Below are 21,451 nucleotides of genomic sequence, written 5' to 3'. Positions count from 1 at the left end.
CTCTGAGCGCTCCTCTATCCGTCAACCATCATGTACAGCGTGTGTAAGTAAGAAGCTCTATGCCGCAAATCTAATTGTGCCTCAGATCAGAGTCTAAAATGTGATTACCGGTCTGGGAGACGCCCATTAGCAGGCAAAGCGAGTCATGTGGGACAATGAGGTTAAAGAGATGAAGGTGAACGGGTTAAGATCATTGTGATCAAGAGTAGCTTGCCGTGATCACCAATCACCAAATTATTGTCATCTGATAATGATAAAACAACACTGAAACTTTTCATATCACTGAAAACTGGATAATTGCCAAGCCTGAAAAAAAAAAAGTGACAACTATCATAAGGATGAAGACTTACAGGTTGAGATTTTCCCAGTAAGTTCTAAAACATAAAAATCAAAAATATTAAAGAGCCAAATTTACTTTCACAACTGCCAGAAAATGGCAAGGACACACCAGCAGTTTAGACATATAAAGACTCTTAAATCTACACCGAATAACATTCAAGGCCAATTTCACAAAAAACACAAACAGGAAAACATGAACCAACTTTAGTTACTTTGGGTTTGGGACAATTTTGCGTAAATATTAGTGGTAACATAAAACATGACTTTTTTTTTCTTGTTGCAGAGACTCGGAGAGAACAGAACTGGGTAATACCTGCCATTATTTAACTGGTTTTCTTGGTGTCTTCGTTTGTCTGCATATGGGATTCCACTGCCTCGATTCCCATCGTGCCAAGTTTGAAAAGCTTTTCGCAAAAAATAAACAGAGCCCTGTATATTACTTTGTGCTGGTATCAGCCATGCTGTGACATAATGGTATAATAGCAAATTTTATTTAAATCTTCACTTCCCTATGGCGTCCAGGACACAGTGGATCTGCTCTGCTCTGAGCAGGAACAAAATGTTTTGATTCTAAAATACACAAAAATACACAAAATACACAGAAATAACAAATAGTATATAGTACAGGAAAAGGCAGGAAACTGAGTGGGCTTATTTGAAGCCTCCACCTTAAAAAGGTTTGAAATTTCACAATATTCACAATGTTATAAAACACACTCACGACAATGTAGAGGTGAAAAAATGCGTTGTTGGTTCCACTATTCTAATCTGCAGGACTTTAATGTGAGAAGCATTTGTGTAGTCAAAAAAGGGGAAAAAGGATGTTACTATAAAATCCCACTTTACAATTAAGACCTTTGAAAGATTTATTTTAAGTTAAATTAAAGAAAAACCCATTAAGGACGTATTCTTAGATAAGATTTAATGTCTTTACAGACTTTTCAAGCGAAATCAGACTTGTCTCACTTGGTTCACAGAGCTGATGGAGAAAGTGGAGTGAAGTCGGAGCAGTTGAGGTCACGAGCCATAACAGACACATTAGCAGCTGAACGAGGAGGAAGCTCAGATGATGTGTGACTGCTGATTAATGAAGGTCCCCAGAGTCGATGGCACTCAGGATGTTTACGCTTCTCCCTTTGAGGTAGAACTGCAGTCCATCTCTACAGCACTGAGTAAAGTTTCTGAGCATTGAAAACCTTCATACTCACAGTTAAAACTCTTTATATTTATTAACAGTCCACCAAGCTGCCTCATCAGTGTCCTGATTGCACCGCGTCAACCATCATCGAGGCTGAAAAACCAGTGCATTAACTGGGAAAGTTTCAGAATCAGGTCTTTCCCAGATTGAGAATTAGTTGCCACAGATGCAGCTGAGGGAGTATCGGACCTTCAGCGAGCGCTCTGGCTGATGTGTGGGCTCATTACAAGCAACCAGTCGATGGTTTCCTCCAGGAAGCCCATGTTGTAGTGGGACGCTATGTTCCGAAACACTGTGATCTGCTCAGAGAAGCTCTGAAAAATGGAAGAAAGGGGAGAAAAAACGCTGTGAGAACAATGTCATATTGAAACAATCGTATGCTGTAATCACTTAACTAAATGAATGAATGAATGTATATCAGAGTTGATACCTTGGCTGGAAATGTGAGGTCAAAGTCTCCAGCACAGCTGCAGTACAGGGGCATGTTTGCTTCCTTCACTCCTTTACATTTTGCACACACCTAAAAAAAAATAATAGGTGTTGCATAACAAACAATGACCATTCATGAATGTTTCAGTGCCAACATTTTAGACATTAACTTGGTGAGACTGATAGTGTCCAATACATTACTGACCTGCCAACTGTCCTTGCCTTTACTAAAGAAAATATTCTCCTGCAATAATTTGTTGTGTTAAAACTTGCTTTTTAAGATCATTTTTTTGGTCATTTTTTGATAGTGGCTGTCAATATGCAGACAGGAAATTTGGGATGGCATACAATAAAGGTAAACATAGCAGTTTTTGGCATCAGGATGTCTACAGGTATCAGACACGTTTAAATTTAATGCTTTTATGACATTTAAGGTAATTTTTAGCCAAATATAAGACTGATTTTTGGACAAATAATCTTGTTCTTATTCAAGCATTGCAGGTAAGAATAAAGGTATGCTTTATGTAGGAATATTTTATTAGAGTCAGGTAGGTTCATCTGCATTTTGCCAACAGGTAAGATAGAGTATAAAATAAAAGGGTAGGTTAAATGATTTGTAACATCACAAACGTGGATTTTCACACAAAAGAGCTTAACTAATTTTGACAAAAATAATCTAAAAGACAGATAAATGTTATTAGATAAAATGTTTGTGGCAATTACAACTTCATACATTTAAACTATTTAATCTCTTTTATGGCCTAATATTTATACAGTTCAATTTAAGACATTTTAAGACTTTGGAAGGACCTGCAGACACCCTGTGTATATGTAATAACTAGGACACCGGACATGCCGAAGTTTTTTTGTTAGGATATTTTATCTATTCAGTAAAAAAAAAAAAAAAATCAAACTCACCAGGTCCTGCAGTGTGTAGCTCATCAGTTTCTTCTGCAGAGCTTCCACCAGAGACATCTCAATAGACTCAGTCTCGTACTGCGCCTGGCAGTTGGAGCAGAACCACTGAGGCAAAACTGATCCATCCTGAGGAGAGGAAAACACAGTTCATCTAACTGGAATAAAAGGAGTAATAACAGCTTTAAATATTATGCCTATCAGGGCTCCTTGTCTCACTTGTGCCACAGACGGGTCTTTGCAGAGGTCGAGGTCACGGCAGAAGTTGCAGTGGTGGCAGATGACCTCGGGCAGGATGTAGGAGTTACAGGGGTCACAGAACTGAGCTTCCGCTGAAAACTCTCCGACGTCTACCAGACGCAGGAGGTCTCTCTTCAGCTTGTTCACCTGGTTCACTATGTTGGCATCTAATGAGAGGACCTGAGCAGGAAAAAAAGATGGAACTGCCATGTGAAGAGATAAAAATCATGCTGCACATGAAAAGAGAGTCATAAATTGGTGTTGTTAGTAATATACCTGGCAGACATATTTGATAAACTCCAGTGCCGGGTTATTGAGTGGCAGGTGGGATCCGGGCAAGACGGGGAACATCTCTGAGGGCTGGCTGACACTGCGGGTACCCGTCACCTTTTTCTGGATTTTTTGAGTGATGGTGAAGAAGTTCTGTGTCAGCTCGCTGGACACATATTCCTGGGAGAAGGAGATCATTCCTATAGGGGGAGAGTTTAAAAAAAAAAAAAAAAAACATGTGAGAGGAAATCTATGAAAATCCGATTAAAAGCTCCCCTTCATAGGTTGAAGTATTACAGACACTAGTCTGTGGTGACTCTCATGAGTGTAATGTGAAGTTCCTTAAAAACACAAGGGAGCACTTTAGTAAATAAAGCACCTTCTCAAACACCATCTTACCCGGAAGAGCACTCAAATCCCCCACGGCCTGCTGGGAAGCCTGGGTGCCTCCGCGTCTCTTGATGGGAGTTGCTCCTGGAGCGTTTCGTCTCAGCTCCTCTTTCATGCTGTGGTACACCGCTGCAATGTAGGCTGGTGTGGAAAGTTTGTGTGTGAGAGTTGGTAGAGTGAAAAAACAAGAACAAAAAAAATCTACTGTGTATAAACTTATTTTTACCGGAGACAATCATGAGGAAGTATTTCTGACAGGAGGCAGTTTGGGGCAGATACTGCATGATGTTCCAGTTGCTTTCAATCAGCTCCTCCACCTCATCTGTCTCTTCATCACCTTCACCATCATATTCGTCTGCATCAGCTCCATCCTCATCCTCATCCTCACTGCCTTCCTCATCTCCCTCCCCTCTGCTCTTTTTCTTCTGTCCGGCTCCTTCCTGAAAAAAGGACCATAGAGGAGGCGACAGTTCAGCCCCAAATCAAAAATGTTTATTTTTGTTCTCTTACATGTAGTGCGATTTATTAGTCTAGATTTTTTTTGGTGTGACTTTCATCGGTGAAAATATACTGTAAGAAGCAGGAAGTTGCAGTTTGAATTACCTTTCCATACATCAGGCTGGAGGGCAGTTTGCCCTTCACGCCTCCGTAGTTGGCGGGATCCATCCACAGCAGGAACTCCCAACATCGGGAGAAGGAGATGGACAAAGAGTGGAAGATTTCTTTGGAGTGGATGCTAGAAGAGAAACAGTGAGGGAAGTGATTTTTTAGTTAAAATATATTAGGAGAGACTGGAAAGTTAAAGAAAAAAAATAATACTCTAAAAAATGTTCATTTGATTAACTGTCTGTTGGGTCATCCATTGCCAAATCGGTAACACAATAGTGACGGAGTCAGTGGGCCACTGATGAAAAACTGGGTGTCTTTGGCAACAGTCCCAGGAAAAATAAAGAGCAACACACAGTTAGTGACACGTTTTTTTCATCACCCAGCAGTGGCTGGTCCACCAGAGAGGTCAGAGCAAATGCAATAGACCTGCTCTTTAGGCCACTTTTGTGTGAAACAATGTTTTTTGGCCATTTCTGCTAGTATTGTGAGTAAATAGTTAATTTGGCCCAATAAACAAAGAAAAGAGGCATAAGCACAGACTATGGAAGTTCAAAAACAAGTGAACATAAACACCTGCACTTGCTGCTTATTGAAATAGGTGACGCAAAAACAAAGAAACAGAAATACTTGGGATTTTACCTATAAGGTTATATTTTGGAGAGGACTACAGTACTTTTAAACGAAATTCAAACACAGGAAGATAAAAAAAAAAAAAGATCATTAGCAACACTGACCAAACACTTAAAAACACTGTTGTTTGTTTACCACAGATGATTTCAGAAATGCTGCTGTAATGCTGCATTGAAGGCCAGAAAAACACTTGGTGTTCATCATTGCAATATTCCAATAACCAAAATCCCATGAGATATTTAGTTTCAAGTAACAATATTGATTTTATTTCAATATATTGGCCGAACCTCACTAACAACTTTTTTCCTCCATTAGTCTAATGGCTCGTTGTTATCTTTTATGTTTGCTTTATAGAAATTACTTCCCATGATGGAGACTGCAACACTATCTCCAACAAACAACTAACTGCTCTAATGGAAAAGTGTTTTTTTCCCCTGATTTTAGTGTTCTGGCTTTCATGTCAGACTACTAAAGATAAACCAATACAAATACTGAAAAGGATTTTGTTTTTACTTTAAATACAGGCCAATTTGTTTCAAATTTAGATTTTTGATGGATGGATGTAGTTCAATCATTTTGTATGTATAAATGATAATATTTATAACATTAAATTGCATAAAACGAGTGATAACATTCCTTTATAATGCAAAGATACACAACTGTCTGACCTGTTGGTGATGTACTCCACATAGCCAATGGCGTCATCTATCCTTCGTTTCTTAGTGCACAACACGATCCTGTTGAAGTTTCCGTACACCACAGTGGAGCCAAGACGTTTGAACTCTGAAACTAACCTGACGGCAGAATGAGACAATGATTAATCAAAGATGATCACACTGTAGCTGTTATCTATATCAAAAGGTGGGGAAATACCAATGAGAGAAAAAATATGAAAGTATTGCAATGAGGATCTTGTCAAATTCCTTAACAGGGACTTAATCTAAGTTAAAACAAGACATTAATAATGAATGGCCCAAGGTGAGAAGTTAATGTCTTGAGTCTCAACAGGTGCCTGATACATTGTACACAAAGAATTTTACAATTATTTCAAAACAAATCTTTCAAGGTTTGTGATTAAATAAATCCTAGATGTTTTTCGCTGTATAGAGGGCAGTGTGGCACTTACTGCAGAAACACCTTCTTCATCATGTTGTGCAGGGTGCGGTGCAGCGCAGGGTCGTAGAGCAGAGAGCTGGGGGAGCGCAGCCAGCGGTAGAAGTGCATCACTTGGTTGTCTGCATACACATTGTGGTACTGTGTGATCTCTCTGACCCATCCAACCACCATGCTCTTCAAAATCCTGCTCAGACAACACAGAGCACACACTGAGGTGAGCAAAAAAACAACAAATAAAATGTGCCATGTTTCCTTGCTACACCTGTATGGTTAGACCACATGCATGAGGGCTGTAAAACTTTTGGTGCCTCAGGTTTCAATTTCGATTCTTGGGGTCACAATTCAATGTAAAGTAAATTCTCAATTCAGCACTAAACTCAGGATTTAATCCAGTTTGCTGTGAGTTTTTATTTTCAAAAAAGGATCGCAATAATGTAAACACACAAAGGCGAACCTAAGACAAAAGTAAACATTTTCAAATCTAGGTGAAGGTGTACGATTTGTGCCCAGACATGTGGAGTGTTCCCTGACTGACTTGACTTTAATTTTGCAAACCTTGCATATTGAATGAGTCATGCCAAACTTTCTCTCTTTTGGGAGATTGTAGAATGCAAACTGTGCACAAATGCTTTCCTTCCATGAGGATGAGACTGGCTGACGGGCTCCATTGCCCATTTTAGGGAGGCTGCCCGCTCCGACAGTTAACGTTAGCTTGACTGACTGCCAAACTGCTCGCTGAACTCTGGCCTCCGAATAATCTACGTAATACGTAATGTACTATGAAGGCGGACATTGCCAGATGGAAAAAAAAAAATTAATAAAAATAATAATAATGTTTTTTTTTAAAGTTATAAATTGAATCAAAACTGTAGAAGGTAAGTATCAAGATAATAATGTAAACTGCTTCCCCTCCACTCCTAATATGTGCGTGGACTTAAATAATCCTGCACCACAGATCCTTACACACCTGAAGGTGTTGGAGCAGAGAGCAGTCTCATCATAGCTAGCAAGAGAGGTGGCTCCCTGGTTCCCTGACATCATGTCCTCCAATGAGGCCTGCTGGATCACATCAAAACTGACACCCAGACTTGCTCCGCCCTCCATGTCATTGACATGCTGTGATTGGAGGATGGTGTTCACCGCCAGGCTCTGCAGGTCCAACTCCACGCACACTGAAAGAAACAGAAACAGAAAGATCTGTAAATGCAGAGAAAGATGCTACAAAAAGGTGAAATTCCTTCATGATCTTTTGCTTTTTCATGGATGAAGAGGAAGTGAGTACCTGTGGAATAACATCCTTGAGCATTGATCTCCATGGAGCCCCTGTCATCGCTTTCCATGACCAGACGACTGTCGTCGGCCTCTTTTCCTCCGAGGTCGGGTCTGGCTGTTGGTGAGAGCCACAGCAGGTGGTTGTGTTTGCGTAGATGTCTTGCCAGGAACAAGTCTGAGCCAAAGATGGACACATCCTGAGGCAAGTTCCCCACAGGTAAGTGGTAATACCTGAAAACAAGAGACAATATATTGACTCTAAAAGTTCAAATGTTTCTTGAAACAAACTCTAAATGCTAAAAATACACTCTATCAGAGACTATAGCAACAAATTAAGCATGCCAGGGCACTGGTTAAGGCCTTTGACTTAAATAAGTGATCAAAAAATAAATAAAATAACAGAACAGTCCACTCTGCCCCCTCCAGGCCAGCCACCTATGTAGTGGGAATATGAAACCCCAAGAGCGAGCAGCGTGGCGGTCGTACCTGGCCATGTCGAAAGCCTGCGACAGGCAGCTGTCCAGGTTGAGGTAGTGGCGGATCATGCGTCGGGCACCGTGGCGTTGCCAGTCTAACACGTTATAGCTGATCTCATCAACCACATGTACTGGAACAACTGGGAACTCCTCTAGCACCGGCATCCCTGCTGCTAACCTTCGCAGCTCCCAGTTTGACTGCACCGCGATGAGGGTGGGCCCACGACGCTCCTCCTGTAAACAGCAACAAACACCAGATCATACACCAACTCACCAACTCAATCGCATGAACATAATTACTATCCTCTTTGTATGTAATCATTCAAAGTATTAGCCTCACTGTGTTTTACCTTGTAGTTTAGCAGTATGCGTTGCAGCGCGCGGTAAATAGCCTTTGCATCGTTTTCTGCTCGGACTTCAAAGTTGTGTTTCTCTGGAGGCAGGAGCTCTTCGGTCGTCTTCTCCAGGAGAGCAGTGCGTTCAGCTGTGTAGAGGTTAGTCAGGTTGGGCATCTGGTTGCTTCTGACCTTATGAGATAAAATAAAGACGAACCTTGAGGGTTGTTCTCTGCCAACTGGGAAGGGACGCATTATGCATGCAGTTGTTTCCATTGGAGGAGCCTCGTTTAACAAGATAAGAGTTAAAACACCCAACACAATGACAGTGGAAGAAATGAAAAAGTGTATTGTTCTTACTGTGTCCAGGATAAAGATGCTGGCTTTGCGCTGAGAGGGGATGAACAGACCAAACAGAGCCTTGTGACCCTGACTGTGATGATACAAGTACATGTGGCGAACACTTCCTAAGAGGAGGAAACAAAACACAGTGAATAAGTTTACATGCACAGCCGTATTTCTCTATTAGATATTTGGAATGTGGCTTTTTTCGCATTGCACACAAACCAAATTGCCAATAGCTTGAAAGGCTGTGGTAGAGATCTATGCCAAAAAGAAAAGCCAACATTTCTGGCTGGAGGGAGAAATGCATCTACTTTTAAACATTATGAAAGTCTTGGATATTACCAGAGTGTTGGGATATGAGAAAATATGGCAATGTCAACCTTTTCAAGAAGGTGGATGAAGGAATAAAAAGGCGAGGCTGTGTTTTCACGGTCAAATAAGTCCTTTTCTGATGCAAAAAAAGCTAAATAACACAAATGGCTTCAACAGCTCTGCTTTTCCGAATTTTGACATGACAAACATGTTTGGCCACGCTAATTGGAGTATGTATGGCTGTATGAAAATGGCAATGTTAGTGGATTATTTATTTCATCAGCCATGTAAACAGCTTAGTAGGAATATTGGCTTTTTCAGAGTAAGGGCAAAAAATTTATATTCTGTGTCTGTAAACAGAGTGAGTGATTTAAAACTTGTCAACATAACAAATGTCATGAGCAAGCTCCCATGATATAAGGCCAAATATTAGGTTAAAGTAAAAGCAAACAGTACATAAAAAAAGAAATTAAAACAACAATCTCTACAGGATAATTTTGACATCATTTCAGAGTGACTAGTGTGAGAAACAGGTCTTACCAGGTTCCAGGTAGCTGAACTGGGCCAGAGACCTCATCTCCAGATGCTCCAGATCAAACGTGTCCGCCTCCCTGCCAGCCAGATCCCTCACAACATGTTTATTGACCATACACACACATCCGAGCTGCACCAGTGCACGAAACAGCAACGGGACCTGAGAGAGATGACATTAATGCTGAGTTCTGTTTGTAACGGCAGATAAACAGGACTCAGAGGAACGTTGTAAACACACTTACAGAACAATTAGTGCAGGTGTATAAATGTGATACCTGTGTTTCATAAACTCCTTCTATGTCAGGTGCAGACAGATCAGCGTTGATTTCATTGATGTGCTCCTGGTACATGTCCTCTGGTACACAGTACTCATAGAGGTAGTACACTATGTTGGAGCGAGGCAGCATGCGGTTCACCTGAAGCCAAAAAATATTATTTGGTCAACTTGTTATGAGAACACATTTATTATAATTGCAATGCATTTCTACTGCATTTCTACATTGCGTGCCTTTTTGTATGTGGCTCCCTCTTCCTGTTTTGGGACTTTCTGGTTGACGTAGAAGACACGAGGGATGTTGAGCTTCATGCAGTGGAGGTCGTGTCCGATCACAGCCCATAACTTGTACAGACCAGGGTGACTAGTTTCTGCAATCTGAGAGGCAGGCAACAGGACGTCACATGAGACAAAATTAGATGATCTTCTTTGGATTTTTTGTTCAACTGACTTGAGAATAAAAATGGCGTGACTTTTCCCCACCTGCACAATTTGCCATGGCATGTCCAGGATGCTGCGAGCCGTTCTGCGGAGGAAGCTTCCCAGCCCAGTGGTGGGGCCGTCTCTGATGACTCCTCCTCCTACCGGTTGAGCCTCACCATCCAGCAGCCTCCTCCTCTTCTTTCTCTCCTTCCTCTGCCTCAGCTGCAGCTCCCACTTCTTCTTATGGTAACGCAGCCACACTAGACGCTCCTCCTGAATACAGAGAGTAGTTTTGGAAAGTTTTGTAATACATCTCCGCAAATAATTGAACAAATCTGAAATCGTCTCAAAAGAATATCTTTTCCAGTATGTTCAGAAGGCTTTAAAAATTCCTGGAAAAGACACGAGGCGACACACTGCTTGTGGCTGTGAGCTCACCCGTGTTGTTCCCATGGGCGGCGGTGGCCCCAGAATCTCTCTCCAGGACTGAGTGAGCTCGACATCCTGAGACTCCACCTGGCTGTCCTCTCCCTGTGAAGCTCGCTTCCGCTTGGTGCTGATGAGGATGGCTGGCTGCAGAGGTCTGGCTGGCATCCCAAAGTCCTCTATGTCTGCGGTTTGACCTGCTTCAAGAGGCTGATGGGCCACCTGAAAGACAAGAAGACATTTAGAAAAGAAAAAGTGCAAAATAACTGTTACTAGAGGAAACTCAGCTTGGTAAACATCTGAATATCCCAAGTTTTTCTGATTAAAGCAGTGTATCTCTAAAATGCATGATGAAAGACAACTGTGTTGACATTTTTGCTGTGAGTGAAACAAACCTGTCTCTTGCCCTCACTGGTGAACAGCTCACTGATCTTCTTTTGCTTGTAGATATCATTTTTCTCCAGGAGTTTCTTGTGAAGCCAGTCAGGGTGCCTCACTCTGGGAACCGGATTCTTCACCTGATGATGAGCAGAAACACTTACAATTGTAAATAAGTCCAGAAAAGATGAGGGTCCAAATAAATGGGTTGTCTTTTTTACCTGTTGAAGAGCTGCAGGGATGGTGATGATTTTCTGGATGGCACTACCCAACCTCTCTATGTAATAACTCCAGTCAAGGATCTGAAAAAGCCCATCAACAAAAATTTTAATGTCAGAGAGCACAAACGCATTCACACAGAAAACCAGAAGTGTTCACATACATTAAGTGTTTGAATAAAAAACTCACAGAGCGGATGTCCAGGTCATGCAGGCTGGGCATCTTCAGCCACTTACGAAGGAAATGTTTCTTCACACTGGGCTCCGCCTGGAAGATAGCCAGAGGAATGGCTCTGATGGAGACAGACACAATGAATCAGCGTTAAGATCAAAGCTTTCACTTCTGGTAATATTACAAAGTGCTTGCTCTTTAGAAACATTTAACGTTGGAAAAGCAACCCTGACATTTTATTTCGGTCCTGCTAACATCAGAAAAGCTGGCATTATGTGCCTTTACTAGATAGCTGTGTGGATATAGACGTAGAAAGACGGGATGGAGACGAAACTGACAAACAAATGTCCACAACTACAGACTATAATTGACGTTGCTACACATAAAACAAAGACTGTACTGTACTATTACTATAATAGTACTAGTGATACATTCTTAATTTTAAGGCGTTGTTATGCTCGAGAGGTACAAACCAGGCCTTCATAGACATGGGAGGGGCATGATTAATCACACAAATAGCACACACAGCGCATACTTTCAAATCATCTTCCCTTTAACATGCTCATAGTGTTGCATTTGTTTGGACACAGACAAACCACATCAGCAGTGGAAAAGTTTAAACCCTACTTTCTCAGCTCCACAGACCTGGCTAATCAACATCAAAATGTTGTTTTTGTTTGGTTGTAACAGGGGAGAGAGTGAACAGTAAATAGTTTATTGGTTCGGTGAATTCTGGTAGTTGTACGTTTTCTACCTTTTGAGCAAAATTAAATGCCAAAGCCCTTTTCATCCGTCTTCTCTGGTCATGTACCAGCAATTTCAAAAGTATATGCATCTTTCTACTACACAAACAGCACAGTTTTATGAAAAGACCATCTTTCTGGATATGAAAATATTTTTTAAATACAACACAGCCATCATTGATGTTAAAAATTACACCTGCGCTTTACCTGCCATAACAAATTAAATTGTCTGTACTGAAATTATGAGAATATTAAAGAGATCAAGCTCTTGCCCACCTTAAGTTACAAAATGATTTGACATATTATATGTCATTTCAGAGCTGTTGTCTCACCTCTCTGTGACAGGTGAACCCTCTGGCTTTCTGGAGATGACATAACGACAGCTCAGACCAGCATCTTTCACCATTTGGTCTCCCAGGAACTCAGCCAGTCTCTTGGCTGTGCTGATAGAGGTGGACTTCTGCTCTCCGTAGTCCTCCAGTTTTCTGGACATCGAACGATTCTCTGAAATCAGCTCAAACAGCTCTGCATCTGGCATGTTTGCAGCCTGGAAAACCAGAGAGATAAATCAATCAGCGTTTTGTGAAGATAATGAATCAACTGAGCGTCCTGCGCAAATTATACCTCATATTCATATATTTGTTAATCTATGTTTCTCAAAACACTGAAAGCATGTTGTAATTACATTATCATCTTACAGGGTTTTACCTTGCTGTACAGAACGTCGAGCCAGTAGTCGGCCACTTTGGCCACGGAGGCGTACACCTCTTCCAGAGAGGTACCTTTGAGAAAAGCCTCAAACACTGACGACTGAAAAATCTTAATGAGCTGGAGCTCTCCTCTCCTCTTCACTTCAAAACCCTTCAGCTCAGCCAGAGAGCCATCCTCATTAAACACAGCGTACCTAAAAGGACCAGAGAAATCCTAAATCATCGTAATCAATGAACCTCGATCATTCACTGATGTTGGAAATAAATCCACAGAAGTCAAATCCTAGAACATTTAATCAAAGAAAAACTAAACTATACCTTTTCTTCAGCTTCTTCCCTTCCTCCTTCGAGGCAGGCAGGATCATGGCCAGGTACGGTCCGTCCACCTCAAAAAAGATGCTGTTCTCCGACCTGATGTTGTAATTGAGGGTCGCGGGGTCGACCAGCTCGTGGTACTGATCGTTGGTGAATCCCTCCTTCACCATGATGTTCAGCATGGCCCCCGGGTAAGAGATGGTCACCTTGGGCTTCTTCTCGTTGCTGGTTTTCACCACAAAGTTCTCGGGGAAGGTGTTGGGGAGGACACACCAGATACCGTCAGTGTCCAACTCGAGGGGCCTCCTGAATCACAGAGAAGTAGATGTTAAAGTCGTGACGTGTATGAAACAGAAATTTATCTGTGTTTTTAGGTCCACAAAATAGGATCGTGGTTGATGCCTTTTATTTTAGTGAGTAAGAACATGTCGCTGTTCAACGCTGATATCCCTCAGTTATGTAACCATATGTTTGACCTGCAACATAAACAATATTTGCTACTAAAATACCAGGGTAAAAGCAAAAGAAAGTAAGACAAAAACAATACTGCGGGAGCTGGACACAAGCCCAAACATTGGCTGGAATCTGCTGATGAATCGTTATTAAACAAGACGGCGGATCAATTCCAGCTCCATCTCTCCTGCGCTGGAGCTGACCTCGCACTGACCAGAAAGGTAATTTCTGTGATGAGATATCTTATTATCGATATGACACTCACCCTATTTGTTCGATGAGCTCTCTGGCCTGAGTGATGATGTTGGCTCCGGTATAACACACAATGCCAGCCATCTCCATGGAGTACCAGCGCGCCCTGATGGGAACACAAAGGCAGCACAGACCACATGAGCTCCGGAGCACAGTGCTGTCAATCTCTCAGCACTGACAGATTTTGCCCGCTGCAGCGGCTGAAGAGCTCATGCAACAGCGCGAGTTAAAAAATGGTCTCTTACCCTTTCCTCATGACGTAGCCGTAGAAAGAGTTGAGAATACATTTATGAGCCAGCTGAAGAGAATCATACAGGATCTCCATGTTTTTGCAGCGCTTTATCTCAGCAGCATCTCCACTGTCCTGAGCTGCCGAGAGTTTCTTCTTCCACACCTACAACAAAGTAAGCACGAGAAGCAAAGACTTTACAGCGAGAATTTCAACTACAGTATATTTAATGGCTTAATTTGCAAGACCGTACAGCGGCACATTTACTTTAGAGTGTAGCGCACTCTTTTCAGACAACTCACAACAAAAACATGCTCAGACTTTCTAACAGTTTATCTTCTGACTCCTCACATTTTAAATGGAGAATACCAACTTATGCCCACCAACAGGTCTGTTTTACACATAAGCCTATCCTGTTACTAAACCAGCATTAGTCTGCTGCTAACTAAGATTTTAATCCAGAGGATTTAATGTGATGTGTATAGTTGTCATTAGTGTTTGATATGCTTTTCTATGAAAAGTGTTGTATGTATAACTCTATGTTCAAACTGTGTGTACATTTCTTGAGAATAATGGGGGAAGCCAATATACAGAAACATGTAATTAACTGAAAACAGTGCTCTAAATTATATTTCAGTGTTTTAAATACAAAAACACACCTTGTGCAGTCCTTTGAATTCGTAACGCCGATCTCTGAAAGCTCTCACTGTGTCCACGTAGAAGGAGTTTTCTCTCTGACAGATGGTGGTGACTCGCTCCTCCAGCCTGGTGACGTGCGTCTTCTTGTAAGCCCTCTTACAGTAGTCTGAGACAGAGACAAGACAGGTGGAACTATTCTTTGGCAACCAGTAATTGAGAATTATTTTAAACCAAAATCTAAGGAGCGATAAAAAACAAACAAACAAAAACAAATAAAGTACCTCCCAGACGTTTCTTCTCGTGTTTGGCCTGCTCTTCCCTGTTGAGAGTGTGGAAGGCCCGCGGTGGACCATTGGGGAAAAATGGAGGGAACTTCTCAGACTCAAGTTGCTGCTGGATGCGGTGGAACTCGCTGCGGCTGGCAGGCACTGCAGATGAAGGGGGACAGATGCAACTTTTACCGCATTCATCCCCAAATGGACGCTTTAGAGGCAACGCTGGCAGGTTTGAGTCACATAAAAACACAATTGTACAACATTAACTTACTGATCTCCCCTCTCCATTGCCAGGTCATCCTCCTCTGGCAGGCGGCTCCAGGCTTGTTGAAGTCACAGGCGGCACAAGTGGCCTCGTCAACCATAGCAGATGGCTGTAAAAGCAGAAAATAAAGTACTGAATTTAATGCTTCTCTATACATTTTATCACGTGTGTATTTCTTTTGATTTTGCTTTTACCTGCAGGCGGTTAGTGAGGATGATATTGGGGTACATCGCCCCAACGTCCAGATGGTAGATAAGGGGGCATTCGATCCTGTTTGGGACCTCCTTCAAGGAAGTCAGTTTCTTTTTGATCTCCTCACATACCTGTGAAAAAAACAAAAACATATTTTATACCTTAAACTTTTTTAAATGATATCACAAATATGGGAAACTTATTTAAAAGAAACTCATCCAGGTAAGAGTTGCAAGTCAACATACCTCATTAAAATTGGTAACTTGCTCTAAAGGAATTTTCTCCTCTTCCTCAATGGCATGTCGCATCGTCCTCTCAACTCTTTGCAGCAGGAAGTCAAACGCAGCTGGATTCTGTCAACCCAAAAGACCAAACGGTCACGTCATAAACGCACAAAAAGCAGTGAAGCAAACAACCAGCTGTAAGTTGACCTCGTATGTACCATTTTGAAACGGCAGGGGATGTCACTGCGAAACACTCCAGACTCCAGCGCCTCCACGTGACCGCCCACGTAGGTTTCTGAGTCCAAGACGTGGCCATCATCAGTCAGTTTGTTGAAGACCTGCTCCTGCTTGTTGGGGAAGACGATGTTTGCGTGGAAGGCCTGCACCATGAGCAGAGCTTCACACAGAGTCCCAGAACCTTTACGAAGCACCTGGAAGAGAAAAGACATGAATAATCTAAAAAATGAATGTTATTTTGAGGGAATTTCAGCCTTCTTTTACAAACGCACACAAGATACAAACCTCATCAGGCTCCATGGGGATGATGGTGCACAGAGCGAAGATGAAGGGGTGAACATATTTCATGTACAGGTAATATGTGGCCACGGCATCGGAAACAGAGTAGGTGGCTAAAGTCTAACAGAAAGTAGAGAAAAAAATAAAAAGTCAATGAAACTTTCAAGATGATTCTTTATTTTCCGAGCTGTAAAAAGTCCACTTCTGTATTAATACCACATGTTTAAGTCAAACTCTGTATATATTTATATGTTATGTAGTATTTAAAGCACCAAAGCTTTAAAAAAAACATATATATATATATATATATATATAAAAAAACAGATTTTCAACCCAAGACTGCACAGATGAAACCACATTTAAGAAAATCAGTGCTGGCTAAGATGTATCCTTGGAATTTCAAAATAAAAGGGTATCTTAAAGACAACCACATGTATCAATGCTTTATAATTTGGATCAATAACACTGGATCATTGAATCAATATAATGATCCGGATTGATGTATTGTTACATCCCTAGTGCCTAAGACTTTTATTTTGCTTTTAGCTTGGCATCGAGTATCATTTTTGTAAACTAGTTTTCTGTCTTAGTTAAATATTCTGGTATTGTAACGACGTGCGTACCTGTGGCTCCTCAGTTGCCATGCGACACATCTCCTCCGGGTCCAGCTCAACAGGGTCGTAGCCCAGTTTAGCCTTCGCTGCTGCCTTCAGATTATGACTTCCTACTGGCAGATAGCTGTCTCTCTTTACCCACCTGACACACAGGAGAAGAGCAGGTTGGATGATGATTTTAGAAACTGACTAATCCAAAATGATCCGTGACTCCTACGTGTATGTTTACGTGAACCAAAAAGTGTGCAAACCTTAAGCAGTCCATGTGGATGGCTTGACTGGACTTGTACTCTCCCTGGTTATCCTTTTGGAAACCGATCTCTCTGTGCATGCTCAGTCCATGGAGAGCAGCCCGAGTCTCAACGAAAGGCCTTGAAAGAGTGGAAACAAAGAGGGAGACATGAAAGTTAAACATCATAACAAACGAGTAGTTAGTGTAATAATTTAATAGAGAAAACACATTAACAGCTCACCAGTCGAAGAAGTCTCCATTGTAGGTTACAAAGATGTTTGGTTTGGTTTCTTGAACGTGATCAAACCACCTCTGAATCAGAGCCGCCTGCAGCCAAAGTCAGGTTATCACATTGATGTAACCACAGAGCATTACATTTATATGTTAAACATTTTTCAAATGCTTCAATCTTCATTCAATTTGCAGTATATCTGCTGTTAAGGCAACTATATACCTCATCATCCTCATTGAAAACGGTGAATGGTCCCTCGTACTCTGGTTTGGGAGTGAACTCAAAATCTTCAATATTCTCAGAGACGATCTCTCTGTTTGTGATTAAGAAGCCCTTTAAAAGTGGACAAAAAGTTAGTCAATCCGACATGCATTGATAACACAGTAGAACATATTATGAATACCACTCACCTGTCCATCAATCATGTAGGAAATCATCATAATCTGATCGCTCTGCGCGTCCGGGAACTTCAGTGGAAGTTTGGTGGTCTCTATGTCGAAAGCCAAAACAACAGGGTCCTAAAAAAACATGAGACAATGATTTACTGAAGTCACTGCAAACCATGAGCCTGAATAAACGACAGATCTCATGTTACAGCGGCATTAATAAAATCCTCATACTGGTCGCTCCACGAGATCATCTCTCCGTACAATCTCTGGTGGGTAAGCGCTGCCTCTGTATCGAACGTTATACCAGTGAGCCTGAGAAATAAAGACAGAAAATAATCAGAACAGGACGCACGCGTATCTCAGAGGACTCTCTAAAACATTAAGGCAGAAATCTTTACCACGTGGATCTTGAGGTCGATGGACAACCGCACATGATAGGGCACGTCATACTCTCTCATGTCCACTATGTTGTCCAACTGGTCAGAAATACTCTTTGACGTCCCTTCTTCATCTGCTGACGCCACGTTGCCGCCTGATAAGGCACTGAAAAAAACGACAGTGGTGTCAGTTCAAAAAATACTGAACAGGAACCTGTTTAGAAACTACTGGGACGAGTGGTACCTGGATAACATTGAGGTGTAGGCGTCATTGGACTGCTCCCTCTCTCTGTTCTTGCGGACTGCCGGGGAGATTTCACGCTTGACCTTGATGAGGTCGTCCACGGTGTTGAATGACAGCTTGACGTAGCTTCGCTTGAGTCCAACAAGATGGTTCGGCTGAGGAGAAAAGGCAGGCATAATTCAACAACAGTACAATAGTGTGTTTTTAAAACTGGCTCTTGTGTTAAAATCTTCATTTCTCGCAGCTTTTTTTTTAAAATTTTAGACACTTTAAAAGGTCAGTGTTTAAGATTTAGGGGTTTAGTAGCATCTAGTGGTGATATTTGCAGACTGCAGTCAGCTGAAACTTCTATGCGCCAAACGTGAACTCCCGGTCACAATTTGTTCAATGTTCCTCGTTCAGGAGGATTTTTACTGGGAGCTGAATTATTTGCAAACGCCTCCTCCTCTCCAATACAAACAGACCAGCTGATTCAAGCTGGTAAAAACACTGAATAAAGCAGTTTCAACTTACAAATCAGTGCAGTTCCTACACTGTTTGACCCATCGCAGACTGACCTCTAGTCCAGCACATGCTAATGCGTGCTCACCTTTTTTCTCTGATGACTTAAGATCAAGATGTTAGGAGGTTTTTAACAGGAGCTGAGTTATCTGCAGATGTTTTTTCCTCTTCAAAACTAATGGATCCGGTGGTATAAACTGGTAAAAAAAAAACCTGATAAAGCAGTTTAATGAAAAAAATTAATAAAAACCTTTTTATTTTTTGGATATTGTTTTTCCAATGCTCTTGTCACTGAGGGGCTGCGAACTATGGTGGCAACAATGTAAAAGGTCTTATTAAGAGCCAGTGTTTGGTTTGTCCATTTTGGGCTACTGTAAAAATGTGGTGTGACATGGCAGACTCTGTGAACGAGGACCGGCTCCCTGTGTCGATATAAACTGCTCATTCTAAGATAACAAAAACACAGCAATTTTTCTTTTTTTCAGTTGATTATAAAAGAAAGAAAACAAACTTATATTATATTCCATTTCTGGCATTGTATCCCCCTAAGTCCGACACACTGAACCATTAATGTGGCTGTTCTGTTCAAGTCTATTTCTATGGTAGCCTTTGTTGTTGTAGAGTAGCCTGCATGCAAACACTGTATCGCTGTTAAAGGACACTTAAAACCAAAACTCTCACCAGGTCCAGATCCTCTTTTGGGATAACTTCAAGCTTCGCCACCTTCCCTTGAAACTTTCTCGACAAGTATGAGATAACTTCTCTCTCGCAGTTCTGGAAGTAGAGTTGACTTTAAGAGAGGAGGTTTCTGAATATGATTTCTTCACATAGAAACCAAATGACACACAATGACTTACCTTTTTAGTGGCAATGTAAAAATATGGCTTGAATGGCAGGGCCACCTACAGAGAAAGATGAATATCAGATGGGGGATATGTTAGAGCAGTGGAGGCATGGTATGCTTATGCAATGATTTGTTTATATTAACAGATACTCAAAGTATAGTACAATTACAGTCCCATAAATACATCAGATTCCTATTTGTGCTTTTGAGAATAATTATATCAAAAAGGAAAAGGAAATGTACAAACCTAGCAAACCAAAACAATAACACCAAAAAACCCACAGTGGATGCATAGTTTATTATTATGTTTTTACAAAATAATTTATCCCCAAACACACCTTAAACCTGCTTCCATCCTCCTGTATGAAGTAATAGTCCACAGCACTGATCATCCTCTTGTCATCATCCAGGATCTCAGTCTAAAAACAGAAAAGTGTCCCTTTTTTTAAAATCATGTTCTCCTCAAGACATTCAAAAAGACCACACGTGACTCTTGCATGGACTTACAGGATGCATGTTGATGAGCCAGCCTGTTTTCTCCCCCGGCTCCTTCATCCTGTCGAAGCCGAAGCGAGCGTCCATCTCGTCGGTAAACTGGCTGCGCTCCAGCCGCTTGAGGGCCGACATGGAAGACCCATCGTCCCTGTTTCAAACACACATAACAGCGACAATAAACTCACGTTTTACTCCTTTCTTCTACTAAGCATCACGTACAGTATATTGTGGCTGTCTGGGCTAATTTAAAAGGAGGCGTTTAGTTTGTCTTTGAGGTGAATGAACTCACTGGTTTTCCTGGTCTCCTCCACCTTGTCCCCGCTCTGGTTTGTACCGTCCACTGTTTTGCAGAACCATCTTCTATCTCTGTCTGCCGGCGTCAACACGGCGAAATAAAACAAACTCCCGCTCACTTTGTCTCAGTCTGTCCGTAAAGCCGCATTTGAAAAGTATTACAAAGTTATTTCCAGGGTTAGTCCTCCGTTTTTTCTGTTACTGTCACAGACGCTGCTTGTGTTTTCTTATTTTTCGCGCCTTCCTTCAGTTGCCGCGAGAGCAACGGAAGAGGAAAAAGAACAAAGATTGTTTATTAAACAGCTGAATCACTCAGATCGAAATTCCTGCACCGCTTCATGGTGTGTGGGACGTTTAACACCACGATACTGTCAGTCATGCAAATGTTGCATTCATGCTATCTGAGAGTAAGTGTAATCATCAGTTTCTAATGTTTAAAGCTAAATTGTCATGTTACTGGTAAAAAAAAATGTATACGCATTGTTTTGTAACTATGAGTTTAATGAAGGATTTCTTAATATTGAAAAAATTAACATTTCTCTATTCAGAGATTCTGTGCTTACTCTGTATAAAGAGCAATGGGCTGGTGATATATGGACTAAACCAAGACTGTGAACATTAAGGATGATAAAATGTGAAAATGGTACATAGAAATCTGAGTTTATTATTATTATTATTTTATATCCCACTCTATGTTATGCTATACTATATTATACTATACTATACTATACTATAGCTGCTGAAAAAGCTAAAAAAACAAACAAAAAAAAACCCAGCTAAAAAAACAAAAACAAAACAAAAAAACGCTGAAAAACAGCTCATGCTGGTATCTGATTTTAGTTAGTTTCACCTGGCTGAAGGTGTTCCTGACCCAGTTCTTGCCAGTCCTTGATGGTTTGGCATGCTGGTGTGACCAGCCTGTCTAGTTGTGCACATTTATCTTTATGCATATCCCATGACAGTAAACGTAACTGATTTATGCCCTTTGCTTTTCATACTTCCCCCATATGACACTGTTATTTGTCATACTCAAAGACATTGATTTGGTTTCAATTTTACAGGAACTGCAATGGATAAACCCACTAGAACAACCTTTACAAACTGGTATGACCAGC

General features: G+C 41.3%; 1 protein-coding gene across 1 annotated transcript; it reads right to left on the bottom strand.

The window, feature by feature from the left end:
• Window positions 1-397: 397 nt before the first annotated feature.
• Window positions 398-20,590, bottom strand: pole (polymerase (DNA directed), epsilon). Its single transcript, XM_042488972.2, has 48 exons — window positions 20,332-20,590; window positions 20,055-20,190; window positions 19,886-19,966; window positions 19,561-19,605; window positions 19,385-19,477; window positions 18,203-18,357; window positions 17,980-18,124; window positions 17,813-17,893; window positions 17,603-17,710; window positions 17,415-17,525; window positions 17,202-17,287; window positions 16,980-17,099; window positions 16,738-16,870; window positions 16,121-16,234; window positions 15,817-16,029; window positions 15,620-15,727; window positions 15,377-15,505; window positions 15,189-15,291; window positions 14,924-15,070; window positions 14,663-14,808; window positions 14,020-14,168; window positions 13,788-13,880; window positions 13,073-13,375; window positions 12,753-12,948; window positions 12,377-12,591; window positions 11,320-11,422; window positions 11,133-11,213; window positions 10,929-11,051; window positions 10,546-10,755; window positions 10,168-10,380; window positions 9,919-10,062; window positions 9,686-9,826; window positions 9,417-9,570; window positions 8,580-8,686; window positions 8,235-8,411; window positions 7,895-8,118; window positions 7,419-7,639; window positions 7,104-7,308; window positions 6,147-6,320; window positions 5,689-5,814; window positions 4,385-4,517; window positions 4,008-4,221; window positions 3,791-3,922; window positions 3,398-3,591; window positions 3,101-3,301; window positions 2,885-3,010; window positions 1,968-2,057; window positions 398-1,851 (listed from the first exon to the last, which is right to left on the bottom strand). The coding sequence occupies exons 1-48, from the start codon at window positions 20,397-20,399 to the stop codon at window positions 1,729-1,731; spliced, it is 6,894 nt and encodes a 2,297-aa protein (XP_042344906.2). The 5' UTR covers window positions 20,400-20,590; the 3' UTR covers window positions 398-1,728.
• Window positions 20,591-21,451: the final 861 nt, after the last annotated feature.

The sequence above is a fragment of the Plectropomus leopardus genome, chromosome 4 (assembly GCF_026936395.1).
Source record: "Plectropomus leopardus strain MGB_pleo_1.0 chromosome 4, ASM2693639v1, whole genome shotgun sequence".
Classification (NCBI taxonomy): Eukaryota; Metazoa; Chordata; class Actinopteri; order Perciformes; family Serranidae; genus Plectropomus; species Plectropomus leopardus.
This window is presented reverse-complemented; position numbering and strand designations above follow the sequence as displayed.